Genomic DNA, 16,828 nt, shown 5'->3' on the forward strand with positions numbered 1-16,828 from the left:
TGAAATTCCCATCATTCACTCTGTTGAACTACAAGCCAATCTGTAAGAAGAAGTCCACACAGGAGGGTGTGGGCTAGTGGCTGAATGAGTAATTCTGATACTAATGTGTGAGATGAGAATAGTTTGACTTAGTGGACTCCCAACAGTATTCCAGCATTTTTGTTGACGCTTCGACTTTGGCACTGGCTGTAGTGTTTCAAAATGACGGAGTATAAACTTGTTGTAGTCGGAGGTAAGATTAATTTTGGCGTGTTTTCTTTGGTGAAATAGAGAAAAGTACGGCCTTGTGAAAATCGTGACAGTGATATTTTGCTGTTGTTTACGATCGCTATTCTTTTCTGTTTCCATAGCTGGTGGCGTCGGAAAGAGTGCCTTAACCATTCAACTTATTCAAAATCAGTGAGTTATCTCTGTTCAATCTTTACACTGTACGAATAGGGTGATTTCTATGTTTAAATGTCTTCGTAAACTTAATTTAAATGTCTTTATCACTCTAATTTCCCTAATTAACTTTTGAGCATAGCTCGTAACTTCGCATAGCAGTGTATTGCAACCTTCGTTGATTTCGCTCGCATTGCTTTTGGTCGTGAAAAGTATTTAGTAGCGCATTCATTATCATCTCCGCTATCCATCCAATCTAGCTAATGTATGTATTTGTATCTCTTTTCCAGCTTCGTTGATGAGTATGACCCAACAATAGGTATGCCAGTTGATCTTAAAGTCAACCATGCGCTTCTTTAGTTTGTATACCCTTATCTTTGTTTTTAGCTGTATCTTATGCTAAGTAATCATTGAATTTTACAGAGGACTCCTATAGAAAGCAAGTGGTTATCGATGGGGAAACCTGTTTGTTGGATATACTTGACACTGCAGGTCAAGAGGAATACAGGTGGTTATTCTTTGTATTGTGTTTTTGTATACTTTTAGCCCATGTTGATGTTTGCTTACGCTAGTGTTCTTTGACATTTAGTGCAATGCGCGATCAATACATGAGAACTGGCGAAGGATTTCTCCTAGTTTTTGCCGTAAATAATGCTAAGTCATTTGAAGACATCAGTATGTATCGCGAGCAAATTAAGAGGGTAAAGGATGCAGAGGAGGTCCCCATGGTTTGTAAGTATGATTTATGACTCTTGGTTTCATTGTTTATTTTTTTGTTTCCTTATGAATGGACTCGGAAAGATTTCTGTACATATTCAGAGGTGAGAGATTCTGTGAAGTAATCGATTTGTGAAACCTATCGCCGCCTCGTTAATTTTAAAATATTTCTGTTTTAGTGGTTGGGAACAAATGTGACCTTCCGATGCGCGCGGTGGATATGGGCCAAGCCAGAGAAGTAGGCAAGCAGTATGGAATCCCATTTGTTGAGACCTCTGCCAAAACGAGGATGGGTGTCGATGATGCATTCTACACCTTGGTGCGAGAAATAAGGAAAGATGTAAGTTGACTGGCTGATTGATTAGAGAGATTGACATGAGTGCGACCATCCGTCCAATTTCATAATTGTTGGCATTCATTCATGGACAATTGTGTTAGAATTACATTAGGGCTCTCAGAGATCGTTTTTCCTTTAGAAGTACACTGTATTTGATGCTTTGCTCTGGGGTTGTATGCTGTGTGAATAGTTATCTAGCTCTTCTACTTGATTTGATAGTGTTAGACTTTTTTCTATCACTAGTATCCTTGTTTGAATCACTACGTCTGTTTTAAATATTTTAGTTTTTGCGACCTGAGTGTGTTAAGTGGTCAATGAGACCATGCTCTTCAATTTCATAATCCTGTGGAAGTGCACAAAGATTTTTTTGTTGGTTTAACATGAATTATGGATTCTAAAATTTTGCATCGTTTACCATCTTATTCGTAAATTTCTACTGAAGTTGTTAAGCTGCTGGACTAAATGCAGCACAGCCTTCGTAATTCATTATTTTATTAACCATTTGTTGGATTCATCAATCTATCACTACACAAGCCAGTCCCCCTCACTGCTCTCCCTTTCCTATCCCCTCTTATTTCTCTTCCAAAGCCTTCTCCTCCTAACTAACTACTAGTTTTCCAATAGGGAAAGTGCAAATGATTCAGAGAAAGGTTGACACAGTATCAAAATCAATATTTTTTAGGAAATGATGAAGAATGGATTATGCCTGTCAGTTATATGACTGAGCTTATCCTCCATTGTAAAAGAAAATCAAGAGCTTTTCTCTTGTATTTTGATTCAACTCTTCTCTCTGTTAAGGGAAATAATCCCTTGGCATTACTGAAGTTCCCTCTCCTCGCCCACGATGTCTAGTATGTCCTCATCCTTTTTCTTTCCATTTCCCCTTTTTCTTGCACACATCTTGAACATCTGTCGTCTTTTCTGTTTTCCTTCCCAAGTGTCCACATTCCTGCAGCGTGAAGTGCAACATTCCAGATCGGACTAGCCACTCTTGCCCTCAGATCCCCTCTTTATCATCTTTTCTTTTCATTATCATGTTCCTGCTTTCATCTAAAGTGCTGTGCAAATAGTTAAACAGTACCCACAGCTTTACTTTGTGTCCATCCACTCGTAAGTTTAGCCTCATATTCTTTCCTCATGATGCTTTATGAAATTGCATAACTTACTTATTTTTGAGGATTTCTAGTCATACCATGTAGTTTGCACTTTTCCCTCAATGATTCAATTAGTGTGTGCAAGCCTTCTGCGGACTTACTAATCAATGCCTGCTCAGCAACATACCTCACTGGTTGATGCATCATCCCTCTCATTTAATTTAAGCTCTGACATGTCCCACAATGATTCATACACCATCCCTATACAATCCTCTGCATATTGGGGAAACTGGTGGTCAATGCTGGCCCACCCAGATTCTGTACTCTCTTTATCGGATTCGTTGACAAATAAAAGTTATAAATGAGTGTCATGTCCTGACACAAAAAAATGTTCTTGAAGATGGCCCTCAATTTATTCCTTTAATTATCTTGTTGACATGGATGAAAAAAAAATTCCTTGACTAAGGCTATCGTTGATTAATTGAGCTACCAATTGGCTTTACTGATTAGGTCCAAAAATATGAGATCTAAATGCTAATTAAAATTGGAAAAATAGATGGATGATGTCATTTCTCTTATCGCCACAACTGGTTTTTCGATTGACATGTGCAACCATCAAAAGGGAGCTGAACAAGCTGAAGCTACTGAGGGCTACATAAGCTCTTAGCCTAGTTCTCGGTGAATTTATTTGTGTTCTCATCCCAGTTGATTATTACCTAAGCAAATTGATAAACAGGTTTTATACTTTCGAAATATAATTAGCATTTAGATTTCCTGTCTTCGGACACATTTGGTGTCATAGATGTGACAAGTAAAGGACAGAGGTTGGTGATTCTTTGGAAGACTACATAGCAATGCTATCCCTAACCATCCAAGAAAGTGTCCAACATACATTGGAGTCACTTATATCATGACAGGGAGAACGGTTGCTTGAGACAAGGTTACCTGGTCAAAGGGAAACTGCCCTCCAGGGAAGATGGAGAAGGCCATATTTTGCAAATTTTTATTTCTGTCACGATTATTATCAGTTATTAGTATGAATATCAGTGTGAGCTCTCCTCTCTATTTTCCTACCTACCAGACTTTTAACGCTCACATAATTTGTTTTTTATTTTCATAATCTTGTCCAGACCCTGCTCATCTGCACTACCCTTCCACCTTTCCTTTAATGATTATTTTCTTCCAGCTATCAAGTCTCATTATGTGAGCATCTCTGTCTTTTTCCCGCGATTTCAAAAGACTTCTGTTCTCCCACTCTTATTAAAACTTCTCATATACCTCTTAGTCCATCCTTATTATCATCATCATTCTTCTATCATACTGACATTTCGGAAGCTTCTAACCTTGATTTCTCTGCTGCTGTCATTATCCATGTCTCACTTCCTTGAAGGAGAATTCTCCAAAGTATTTGTTGCTCAATATAAAAGTGTTAACCCGTAGCTTTAAGGTGGCATTCAATGAACACTCCTCTATTTCCTCTCTTGTAATGTACACTCTTAATTTTCATTAAAAGTAATATCAATTTTACTTGTTGCTGTAATTGGTTCTTTTTCCTTATTATAATAGTCACTCAAAACTGTTAAGAAATATTTCAGAGTAACTGTAAATTAGCCTGAGTATTCTTCCTGCATATTTTACACATCTCTGCTCATACCATTGTACGTGTTGTGTACGTTTTGCAGAAGGAGCGCAGAGGGAAGGACAAGAGAAAGCGGATCCGTGGTGGTGCGAAGAAGAAGCAGTGTTGCCTTTTGTAGGTGCTTTGTGGGCCCGTGAGAGGAAACCCCATTGGTTGAGCCACAAAGGGGCGGGAGTGTGTGCTTGCTGGGCATGCGTGGTTCAGGAGAGGGGATGTACAACGCAAAAGAGAGAGAGAGACGGTGAAGATGGCTGGAAGCCCGTGGTGGCGCAAGCACCAATCATCCCCCTTGTCATAGCACCCCCCCCCCCCTAAACCCCACCCCCTCCACCCCCCTCAAACTCCCCTTCTGGTGCTAATTGCCTGAGCAGCCCCATCAGAAGGTCCATGACATGACAAGAGAGCTATTCACGAGAGAAGGGGAGATTTCTTTTTACAGTATGCCCTTCTTTATTTTTGATTTCAGGGAAATAATGTTAATTTCGGTGCGATCGGCAGTATTTCAATGGCTTTAATTTGCTTGCATCCTGTTGTTTTTTGTCCAATGCTGACGATGATTTGGTTCGACTGATGGGCTTGACCGACGGGATTGATGATCAACTTCACCTTGTGGCAAAGTTGAAACTTGAGGGAGAAGGATTGGGACACATCCGTTTCAAGTATTTACCTGTAAAACATGTCCTTTCTGAATGCTAGCAATTTTTTTAAGGTGCAACGATTTCTAGGTTTATTTTAACCCTTCATTGTAGTTAGGCTGTGCTTTACGGGGTGTCGTGGAAGGGGCCAAGCGTGGAGAACGGGAACGAAAGCGTGTGGAATGCAGGATATGTTGACTGATTAGTGGTGTTCTCGTGCTCACCTCTTTAAGTGCTGAGCTCCGCTGTGCAATCGACACTCTCTCCGTGGGTTCTGTCGAATCTGGACTGGAACAGTCAATCGCTTGGGGAAAAGAGGGAGGAGGGAAACGCACATGTAAGTGTTGATGTGCATGCTTTTGGGCTTTTCAAAGGGTTTGCTGTCATGTGTTAGGTGCACAAATACGTGAGGAAAACCTTGACATAGGTGCATGTATGAAAATGTGTGCATACGTTTGTATTTTATAGACTCATTGGCATGTGTGGGGAAAGAGAGGGTTGTCGGAAAAGTTCATCCCTCTGCCTCTGGTGAAAGGAAGACAGTTTTCCCCGAAACACGCTCTCCTCTCTGCCACTCCTTCCTTTCTCGTCATTTGACCGTGAAAACCCCACAATTCCCTCTCTCCCACCCTCCTCTTCCTAGCTTCCACGAGATAAATGCTATTGACGTTGTTTTTTTAAAGCAGTCGATGTTCGATGCATACCACGCAGCAAGAGAAGGGAAGGAATGAATAGGGCCACGTGTGCACAGTGACGCTCTCCCCTAGCTCACCATTTGAAACGACCACTGCCACTGTGAATGCGCTCGTTGGGTGCCATTTGGGGCAGGGAGAGAGAGGCGGGCCGCTGTCGTCGTTCTCAGTGTGTGTGCGTGAGTGCGAGCGAGCGAGTGAGGAGTATTCGTTGCAGGTGGCTGAATGTGAGACATCCATTTTCTCTGCTCCAGACCTTCCTTTTATCTATTGATATTATTGGTGATATGAGGTAAAAAAAATAAGAGTGTATCGTAACTTTTACCAGTTTTAAATGGCCAGCCTTCTTTTCGTCTTCTTGTCAGTTGTGCCCATTGTGGGTACTGTTGGTGATAAGTAATCAAATGTATCGGAGAAATGTGCTGACCCATGTTTAATCATATTTAGTAGAATGTGGAACTAGTGTACCTTTGAAATTTTTAGTTTTTTGTTAGAGGATTTTAGTTGAGGGTTTTATTATTTTCTGGAACATGTATAAAATCAGTTATGTGGTTCCAGATTTAATGTGCACAATCTTTTCTGCGAAAGAAATTGGATTTCGTAATCAATGTATTTTTTTAAGCAACATGTTTGTGGATGTTAACCTGAGAAATAACTCCTGTTGCCCAAAATCTGTGAATTTTCTTTCACGTCTTTGTTACAAAGTTTTAAAAAAATGGAGTAATTCATCAGGGAATGTTTTATCTTGTTAAAAATCTTTAACAATTGTTTTCTGTGTTTTGTGGTATATAGTTTACCTAGTGTGCAGTTTGGAGAGTGTGACTTTAAAGATTTGATTGTCATTAGTTTGGGAATGGTCTTTAAATGTCAATGAAGGGTTAGTGTTTTTGGTACTACACAAAACTCTTCCATGCATTAATTTTTATGCAACGCTATTTCAATGCCAAGCACAATTATAGGATCTCATTTATGAAATGCCAAATCCTATGTACATTTTTTGGAAATAATTATGGTTATTTCTTTTGGAATTAAATCTAATGCCCCCCATTATTCTTTGTCGGTTGTGTGAAAAGCTTAAGGAATCCAGAAATAAAAAGGCTGGTACTAATAAAAACGTAAATGTTGGTATCTTTTCACATTTCCATATTACATGTTGCAGCTTGAAGAAGGTGATATACATTGTAATTTACAGAGAATGCTTCAATTGTGGAATGATTTTGGTATCATTGTTTTATATTTACAACAATAACTCAAATCAACTGAAGACTAATAAAATTCTTTATTTGATATGTCAAATACTGAGAATTTTTCCAATTTTTATTTCAACGGAATGTATTTTTTCACGGGTTTTTAATGAGTAATTATAAACTTAAATTTCATCAACAGAGCCACATGAGAGATATTCGCAAAAAATATTTCCAGTGGTGAAAGATCATTCCCCTACCTAAACACTAGAAACACTTAACCCAGCAAGTAACATACAATGCAGCAAAAGGCAGACTTTCACGCCACAAACACACACCACTCCAGCAAAATAGAAACAACATGTGTCCACGAGATGGGATTCCTCTTGATCTACAACAGGAAATGCACATAATGTTGGCTGATCCACGAAGTGGATTCATGCAATCAATTTGAATAGCTGCTTATGAAGCAGTTTTAATTCCAACATTACAACTCATCATGAGCTGCAAGATGTTCCGCCATATTTTTGTCGTCCACCTCCCGACAAATACAGGGTGTCACAAACTCAAACACATACTCACACCTATTTGGTTCACTAACTGCTGTAACAGCATGCTCCATTCCGCAAGTTAAATGGACCTAGATAGAGAAAGAGTAACCTTTCAAACACAGTCAATATCAACGTAAAACTCAAATGACTTATTAGTCCAGAAAAAATTAAAATGGTGAACTTCATAAATTGCTATATTCAAGTTTAGAAACTATAAAATGCACAACAAGTTCATAAAGACAGTTTTAATTCAGTCCACTGACCATTATTGGCAAGACTAAAAGGTAAGAGGATGAGACATGGAGCTGTACACAGTAAAACAGGAGAAAAATTAGCCAAAGGAATTCCAGGAGCAAGGACAAACAACACATTCTTCATATCATTCTTAATTAAATTATTTTACAGCATAAAATATCATTCAAGGATCACTAATAGATATTCCTGAAATGAACATGATGGCTATCAAATTTGAAGACTGTAAATGCTGCCATCAAAGCTAAAATCACACTTCTGTTGAATCTTGCTTATACTTAGCATAGCAGATGTAATGGTACGAGCCTGCCAATAGTCTACAGTTGAATTACTCATTGGAGACTTAAATTTGATGAAGAGTTATGAAGTGTGAAATTAAGATTATACATTATGTATGGGTTTTCACTAATACAGTGATTTAATCTGCCGATTGGTGAGAGCAGAGTTCACTCTTACTAAGCCACAGGGATGTGATACCATACATTAAGGGTGGGGTGACCAGTTCCTTTCTTCAGGCCACCTAAAGGATTATTGTGTCGTGGTATGGGAAGGACTCACACAAGACCAATGGGGAATTCCACTGAAAACGGGTGATTATGCAATAAAAAAGTATCCTCCATGCTAAAAATTATAGTGAAAGCAGTTCTTCTCTAACATGCGTATTATTCGCATAATTCCACTTTGAAAATCGTATAGTAATCTAGCGCTTCAAACGACCCATTGCCAGGTTGGCTGAGCGTGACGTCAGAATCCAGTAAACAATACATTTACGTGGTGCCAGTACACCATTTGTCCCAATTTTAGAAAAACGTATACATCTCTCATAGCATATAAATCTATGCATCTCAAAGCAATGACTATATGACAGTAGTTAAATGAGATACAAATCGAGCTCTAGATTACTATCGAACGAGATAGTTCATTTAATTTATCTTACGTTTCAATTTCCCGGCTTCTCAACTCTGCAAAATCTTTATTGCTGGAGAAGAAATAAGAGACCATGAATTAATCTACCTTAAAAATGTTCCTAGAATGCGCCTTCACAAAGTCGGATTCAGCCATTGAGCAATACGTGCAGCGTAATGTCTTTAAAACCACTCGCAACTGTTTGTGGCACACCCTTAATGTTATGTCTCAGTATCGTCGTAGCTGTTTGTTATGGTCGTTACTGTTTGTTATTGCCCTGGAGCGGATCTGCTTACTCGCACTGACGTCACAGGACGTTTTTGTAGCGTGAAAGAATTTAGTGATTTTCGCGAACCTTGAAGCTCCGTAATAACAAGAATATTGAGAATTATGAAGTCATATTTTGCAAACCTTAATAACTTCAACTTACTTATCGATACATGTAAAAAAATTAACTATTTTAATTTTATGAGAGAACCCCATTAGGCAATCATGATGCCTTGCATGTATCACAGTATTGAGTAAATGAAGAGAGAGTTCCTGGTCTTATTTTGAGCAGGTTTCATAGACAGGGAGGTGTGGACATACAGGTTTCAGCAGCAGAGCGGCACTGAACATCTAGAAACTAACATATTTACAATGACTGTCTGTTCTGTACACTTAATAGCTGACCAATGACTCACTCATGATGCTTCATTTTCACAATTTAGCTATTGGTTTTTTCCTCAAAACTTAATTTTTACAAGAAATTTTTTTTGTGCCACGAGCCACTGAGGTATTCATCATTTTCTTATGTTTTCTTAGAGAGGTAACCTTAGAATTGAGTAATTTTGCATTGTTGCCTTAAGTATTAATGAGCTATCTCTGCACTTGATTTAATTTTTTGTCGCAATAAGATATTCTTATCAAATCGGGGTTTTGTAGCTGATTCTTGTGCGATTTCTTACTGAAAATTCAGCATTTTGGGGAGGGGCAAAAAAGTCATAAATTGGGCACTTAAAATTTTACCTGTTGAACATGATAATCCCCTTGCTAAATGGAATAGAAAAAAATGTATGAACCAGGTACTTGAGGGGAGCCTCATATTATGGATGGCATAATTGACCTCTCACTGAAAAGACACTCGAGTAGCCAAAACTCTGGAGGAAGAAACCTTTCCTTCGTTGGATTGCCCTCAACATTGAAACAGTTGAAATAATTATGATAATATCGTATTACAACAAAATAATGAAATCAAGTTTAGAGGTAACATATGAATATGTACATCTTGTTACGATGCAGACCCAATTCAGAGGCTACTTCCACATGAACACTTAGGCAAAGGGAAACCATAAGGGCAAAAAAAAAGTTCTGAGGAAAAACCCAATGCAAAGAATGGTGCAACACAAGAAGATACAGGTAGAAAAATTGCTAAGAGATGAATTAATTTTCCTCCACCTGACATTCTGACACCGTAGCCACTGGACCACTGACGACCGTGAAGAGATGGCTTTCAATTAAGTACAGCTGAAATAGTTTAACTCCCTTTCTTGTTTAAACTATTGGTTACGTAATTCCACAAGTGGGATGATTCATGGACAGCATCCCAAAGTCCGCAAATCTACCAAGTTTGATAGAATTCAGGGAACCAATTTTTGGACGCTCCCATCGTTTGAATGTCTAACATAGAAGACACTCCATAAGTGAAGGAGTTGAACAGGGATGCAAGGTCCTCAACAAAAACAAGAAACCCATCATTAAAAACCTATGAGAAGAGTGGAAAAAAAATTTAAGGTGACATTGAACCCACCGACCTCGGAAATAAAAACAAAGACAACTCTCCTTAGCCTTAACCAGCATTCGAACCGGAATCTCCCCAACTTCCACCAGGTGTTCTACCACTTGAACTACCAAGGCATCTTCTTCCTCGGTAGAGTTTTGGTAGCTTTTGACAAGAAAATGGTATACCAGCCACACATTTAATGCCACAGGGCAGCATGTTTGTGCGGGGATCTGGTTTGAATCCTAGTTAAGGCAAGTGGTTCCTCCTCAGAGGATTTTTCACACTTCATGTGCAATTGCAGGTGACTCTTTAAAAGTATTCTGGTTGCTAGTCAGCACCAATCTTCGCGTAAAGAAAACTCTCGTATGGTATTTGGAGGAGGTGACCGACAGCTGAGGTCATTTGCGCCATGATGAAGGGGTAGGTAAGGAAGGGTGGAGAGAAACCCGGCGTCGGCATTAGCCTGCTCTCAACGATAGGTGCCAAGGGGATCACGGCTTAACGTCCCCTCTGACGGACGGAGTGTTGAGCTTGAAATGTCATCCACACAACACTCAATCAGGGATCGGGTAGTCTCTGAAAATTTTCTGCCACTGCCGGGATTTGAATCCAGGCCCGACGGGGTGGAAAGCCAACACTAGCCACCACACCAACCTGATCCGCGAAAACTCTCATAACACAATATGCAACCAAATCACTAAAAGCACATAAATCAGGATTTCTAGTCTATTGTGATTATATGCTTTAATTATGGTGTTTGATTATAGCTTTGGGCAAATATGTATGTTCTTTTAATCTTTTAAAATTATGTATTAGCAACAATGCACTCAATGACATCTTTAAGACCTTAATGTGACCTTTTTCCCCTGTTGATCACCATACGAAATTTTACTTTTGAATTTCCCACACAATGTCTTGATGTGTCTTACATATATCATTTTTTTTTGGTAAAATCCTGAGACAAAATGAAATTATTATTATGCATAAGTAACATACCAAAGTGGACCTCTGAGGGCCATTCCAGCAGCCCTGTCCCTTGTCGTACAGCATCCTCGAGTATTTTCCAGCTTTACTGCTGCTTGTATCTCCAACCCATCCACTCCATGTCCCAAGTCTGGTTTCAGTCCCACCATTTTTCGGGCGTTGCGTTGCCTAATTATGCAGTATCAAGATGAGGGATGTAAAATATTTGAGTCAATATCAACAAGCAAACCTCAAGAAGTCAGTTTTAATGGTGCCCCTGTTTTATATGATACACAAGCATTTACCGTATATGTCTGAATACAGTCCCCCCTCTTTTTCCAAAAATGCCTGTGGTAAAAGTAAAGGGGGGGGACTATATTCAAACGCATTTTTTAACTTTTACCGAAACTGAAGCCTCAAAATTGGGGTGGGGGGGCTAAATTCGGAGAAATACGGTAATACAGTTTCAAAAAAAAGTCTTGAAATTTCATTCAAGAATTCAACTCGGGAAATAGTGGCCATCCACTAAAATTTTTCACCAAATAAATTAGCATAAGAAGTCACTTGTTTCTGCAGTATGTATGTACCCCTTTTCTTGGTAATATAAGTACAGCCACAATCAATAAAATTATATACAACCCTCTTCACTGGCAGAAGCACATTTACTTTGCAAACAGTGCTTCAAATTGGTTAAAAACTTCACAGTCTATGATGTCATCGCGATCTTCTTTTGGGTACAACATTGTCACAGTTTAGAATATCTATCCAGAAGTGGAGAAGAAACTGATGGTAGATATTTTAGACTGTGATGTGGATGTATTCATATAAAGATTGCTGGGACACTGACCCAAATGAAAAAAACAGTGAAATATTATTCATTGAATTGTAGGAATTATAAAGAAGATGTGTGTATTTCAAAAACTTTGCACCTAATGACCCCTTCCCCAAATGAAAAAAATAGCATCAAATCCAATGGTGTTCAAATGGTACATGGAGATATTAGAGGCACATCCTGGAAAATTCCTAATGGTAAAAGTATCTTTAGGGGATACGTAGCTGTAGACAAATGCCAGCAAAGATTAGGCCCACATATGCAAATGGCGAGGATACAAGAGAAGCAAATGCTGTGGTAGAGAATTTGATAAAAAACATGGATTTGCTGACAAGCTACACGAAACTAAGTGGTTGTAAAGAAAAAATTGAGAGATAAATTTTATTTGCATGCAAGGGAAAGAGGTTCCTGCCAGAGCAAGATTGACTCGTTCATGTACAGCAGATTCCCGATTATTCGGCTGCGGTATATCCGTGTTGAAGATTATCCGTGCATTACATTCACTCTCGCTCAATATTTTCCGCAATCTTTATAAAAAAATAAAATCAGACACAAAATCACCGGAGTTACTGCATTAATGCTGGGATACACCGGGCTTTTTATTTGTGTTAGAATCCCCTCCGTAAAATGGAAGCGATCGGGCCCTAGCTGCATTGACGGGAGCACCGTGTTCCTGTTTTCCAAGCCTCGCAGGGCACTACCTCGTTCCGTGATCACGGATACCCATCCCGCAGCAGTTGCAACCCGGGCAACTTGTTCGATACGTGGCGTGGTGCCTGACAGTGTAGTTTCCGACATCGAGCAGTGGTTTTGAGGCATTCGTACAAACCACTTTTCTGTATCCGTGATCACACTGCTACGGATGTGTGGTTTACAAAACCAGGCCTTACATAAAGCATTAAGAATACTAGTACAAACATTTTATTGCCGCTAAAAAGATCGCGAACTGGCAAAGAATTCTCTCAATGAGTCTGGGAAGCACTCTAAAATAACAGAATAACGGCATGAATAATAATATATTGTTGGTTTTACATAAATTATGAACATTACAAGATATTACAGTGAAAGTTTCGGTTATTCGTGTTTTCCAATTATTCGTGCCGTCCCTCCCCATCATTAGCCCGGATAATCGGGAATGTACTGCAATGAGAGAGGAATTGGCACGAGGACAATTACAGATACGAATGTACCAGAAGGGAGAGAACAGATGTGAGGGGTTGGAATAGATCTTCTTGTAATCAACACAGGCATTTAAAAAAATGAGTGACTTAGATAAGAGATAGATGCAACACAAGATTCCTTACAGATAAGATAACACTAAGATAAGTACGGGTGAAAAGGAGAAGATAGGAGTGAAATTGAAGACCAACGGTTGAAAAACATCTAATGGGTAAAACTGAAATAAATCGTGATAGAATATGCATGGAGGCCTTGGTGGATTCTCATAAAATGTACACACCACAATAAATTTCAGGAAATAATGTAAAATAGGTATACAAAATTGGCTACACAGTTCATTCACTGATTAAGTCATTATGATACACAATTTTACTATAAAATAGGATTTCACCAACCAGCTCTTTGCCTAAAAAATAACAGATAATTGGTCGGAAATTGAAAACTTTTTGGGTTCCTCAATTTTTTTATAAATATTTGGTTGTGCTATAAATAACCTTCGAAGGATAGAAATTCATGTGTTTGGGAAAAATGTTCTCTTTTTCCCGTGACATCATCTCTTCCACTATTGCTAGAGTTCCAGACGGCATGGGTGTACCCAGCGTGGGGCAGGGGGAGCAGCTGCCCCTCGCTACCCCCCCCCCCCCCAAGAGGCAAAAGTCGTTTAGCAAAATCAGTACTGAATTGAAACGATAGCATTCAACAAATTTTCTTTAAACCCCCAGAAAATGATATGCATTAGTACAAGGTATGTGAATAAAATAAAACTATTTCTTCAAGGAAATAATCTCATAAACTAATGCTACAATTTGGTTTGCCCCGCCCCCCTAGACCATGGCTTGCCCCTCCTAGTTATGATCCTGAGTACGCCTGAGTACCAGACGGTCTGCCATACCTAAAGAAATGTATGAAATGACAATACAACAGTTGCTTACAGTAAGTTTCCATGCACATATCCTTCCACCAATCTTCAGGCCTCCACCACAATTTTATTTACATATTTATTATTAAACATTAGTTGATATTGGGGATGGTCAGATCGGATACCTTGAATCCAAATATCTGCGGATATTGCCCTTCATCGGATACATCGGAACCAGAGTCACGGAAGACATCCGATCTGGATCCGAAATTTTAAATAATAGCTTCATTGAATGCAATGCAATAAGGGCCGAAAGAGTTCCGATTCTATCTTCAAATGCACCGTCGCATGCGATTCTTGTCCTACTCATGAACCGTTTTGTTTGAAAGCTCTCGCAGAGGTTACATAGGAGAATTTCAGCCATGGAAAATAAAAAAGGCAAAATACGACTGGCACATAGTGTAACTCTTCCCAAGATATTGAACAATCATCGTGGGAATCTCAGCATCAGGAATTTTAAAATGCATTTGGATCCGAAAATATCCGATCGGAAAGATCCGGCTCCGAAAATTAAGGATCCGATCCGAATCCAGATCCGAAAAAAATCCTGGATCCGTCCATCCTTAGTTGAATGAATAAAATCTGTAAAAAATATGGTTTTAGTACGTATATTATGCTTATATGGAACATAACCCCTAATTTACAGTATGGAACTTAATGGTTTGACTTTTGTACATTCGATTTTCATACACGTTTCCAGGAATGCATTGTGTGTGAAAGTCAGGGACCGCCTGCAACAGGCGTGACTTGATCGCAGGCGTTGAAGAAATAAAAACTTGGCTTTTTCCACATGGCGATTAATTTTGTCCAACCATGGTTTTGTTGCCGAGTAACATTATCAAGGTCCCCACGGAAAGAAAAATCATTACTTTTTCAATATTAAAATAAATTCCTGTTTAAAAAATTATGAAAGAAAGTAGCACTTTCAGAAGTAATGGAATAAAATTTGAAGTCGATGCATTCAACCTTGAAAATGTTACCAGGTTACGAAACCATGATTGGACAAAATTGTTGAAGTTATCACGTTAAAATCAAGTTGGATTCCTAAGTTTATTTTTTGATGCAGAGATGGCGCTGCAATGCCGACTTTGTAGTTATGTACGTTACTAAGAGAGTCAGCAAACAGAGGGAACCTAGAAAAGGAAAAGACTAGTATCTGCCGCTAAAACAAAGTTATTGTGATGTTTCTTTAATAAGTTAATGTGCTCAAGTATATAAATTTCAATAAAAATAAATCACCACGTGCAAAACGCCAAGTTTTTATGCCTTGAACTCCTACGGTATCGCTGGAATTCACTCAAGTGAGCCACCACACTAGCCACCAAATCAACTTGATCTCCAAGATTAGTCAATTGATGTCATCTCACCTGATCAAACGGACAAAGCCTGTACGTATATTCCCGATCCGTGTACTCGTGGCACTGGCCGTCAAGCACAGCAAACTCTTCCTCCTCACCATAGTCCCTCTCCAATGAGTCTTGAATCTGGCGCATTTCACGAGTCAAATCCCTTGAGGCACGATCAGCCTCCTCGGCCTCTGCCCTCGCATTGTTTGCCTCTGCAAGTCAACAGGACAACAATTAATTGAAAACATAAGACTACTCGGGGACTGATCATCCTCTCGATTAACTTGGGGAATTTGGTGAGTGCCCCTAAGAAATTGGTTACATACACTGGAAATTGAAATTGGAAGCATGCATTCAGCACCTTTTTCACTTACCATTACAAGAATAGGGTGGTTTCCTATTATTTTTTATTGCCTAAATCGAAAGATTATTACTCCTGGAGTACGTATTTCACGCTTTTAGATTTTTAAATGACAATATCTATTTTTCGCAATGAAATGAAAAGTGAAAATTTTCAAGCGCCCAAAAACACGACGGCTAAGTAGGAATGATGGGAAATGTCCGTGTGACGTATTTCTGATTCCCGCTGTCACAAGTGAGGTGACCTTGGGGCGAGGCTCTGAGCGCTGATATGATGCAGGATGCCAGCAGGTAGCAGAGTGCCATGCGAGCTGGTAGCACTTGGCTTAAATAAGGATTATTAATACCTTATCAAGCGAAGAAAATTTTCCGACCTTAGCCAGTTTTAATAGGTGATTATTAAGACATGTTTCCCTGAGCTCTGTGCCTCATGCATGCATTGGTAATCTCAGACGATGTAATACTCCTATCTACTCGTATAGAAACTAAGTCCCTGTGACGTCACGTGGAGTGGAATCGCATGGGTGCCAATTTGGCCTTTTTCAAATGAGGATAAAATTGACCACTGCCATTCGTCTGAACTGGGATTTCTAAAACCAAATAATTTGTATATTATGAATACACTAATGGTAGGTAACGAATCGCAATCAATGCCTTATGTTTTCTTTGATGAAGGAAACTACCATCTTTTATTTTAAGTCTGAATCACACAATCATTTTTTCTGTCCCTCCGAGTGCCAGATAGCTCCAGCGATAGGTTTTCAGGGATCAAAAGAGTGATCACACAAGCCATCATTTTCTGTTAAGAGTGAAAGCATCTTATAAAAGCAAAAATGATGGCGGCACCTTATACCATATGCCATTTGTTTCATATCCTTTGCATAACAGTAGATGGCATTGTGTGTTGTTCCTCCAATAAAGTTGAATGTAGTAGCAAATTGTCCATTAAGGGAGTTGGTCCATTTTGCGTGACGCACCCAAAACTTCTCCCAAAAACTTCCAAATAATCCAAAAATAGATGTCCGAATTTTCTGAATCACGTGGTCATTTCCACCGTCCCCTTTTCCATCACTTTTTAT

General features: G+C 39.1%; 2 protein-coding genes across 4 annotated transcripts in view; one reads left to right on the forward strand and one right to left on the reverse strand.

Annotated features, from left to right (window-relative positions):
* Nucleotides 1-56: 56 nt before the first annotated feature.
* LOC124157982 (GTPase HRas) lies at nt 57-6,791 on the forward strand. Its single transcript, XM_046533117.1, has 7 exons — nt 57-232; nt 351-399; nt 672-700; nt 805-889; nt 971-1,113; nt 1,278-1,438; nt 4,212-6,791. The coding sequence occupies exons 1-7, from the start codon at nt 202-204 to the stop codon at nt 4,284-4,286; spliced, it is 573 nt and encodes a 190-aa protein (XP_046389073.1). The 5' UTR covers nt 57-201; the 3' UTR covers nt 4,287-6,791.
* The window catches only part of LOC124157981 (glucosidase 2 subunit beta), a 42,610-nt gene continuing 32,382 nt past the window's right edge, over nt 6,601-16,828 (reverse strand). For all 3 annotated transcript variants that reach the window (XM_046533114.1, XM_046533113.1, XM_046533116.1), the window contains 3 exons: nt 15,411-15,601; nt 11,147-11,302; nt 6,601-7,319 (listed from right to left, as the gene is read on the reverse strand). In XM_046533114.1, the coding sequence (XP_046389070.1) occupies nt 7,167-7,319; nt 11,147-11,302; nt 15,411-15,601 (500 nt within the window). In that variant the 3' untranslated portion in view covers nt 6,601-7,166. The remainder of the gene's footprint in view (nt 7,320-11,146; nt 11,303-15,410; nt 15,602-16,828) is intronic.

The sequence above is a fragment of the Ischnura elegans genome, chromosome 4, assembly GCF_921293095.1.
Source record: "Ischnura elegans chromosome 4, ioIscEleg1.1, whole genome shotgun sequence".
NCBI lineage: Eukaryota > Metazoa > Arthropoda > Insecta > Odonata > Coenagrionidae > Ischnura > Ischnura elegans.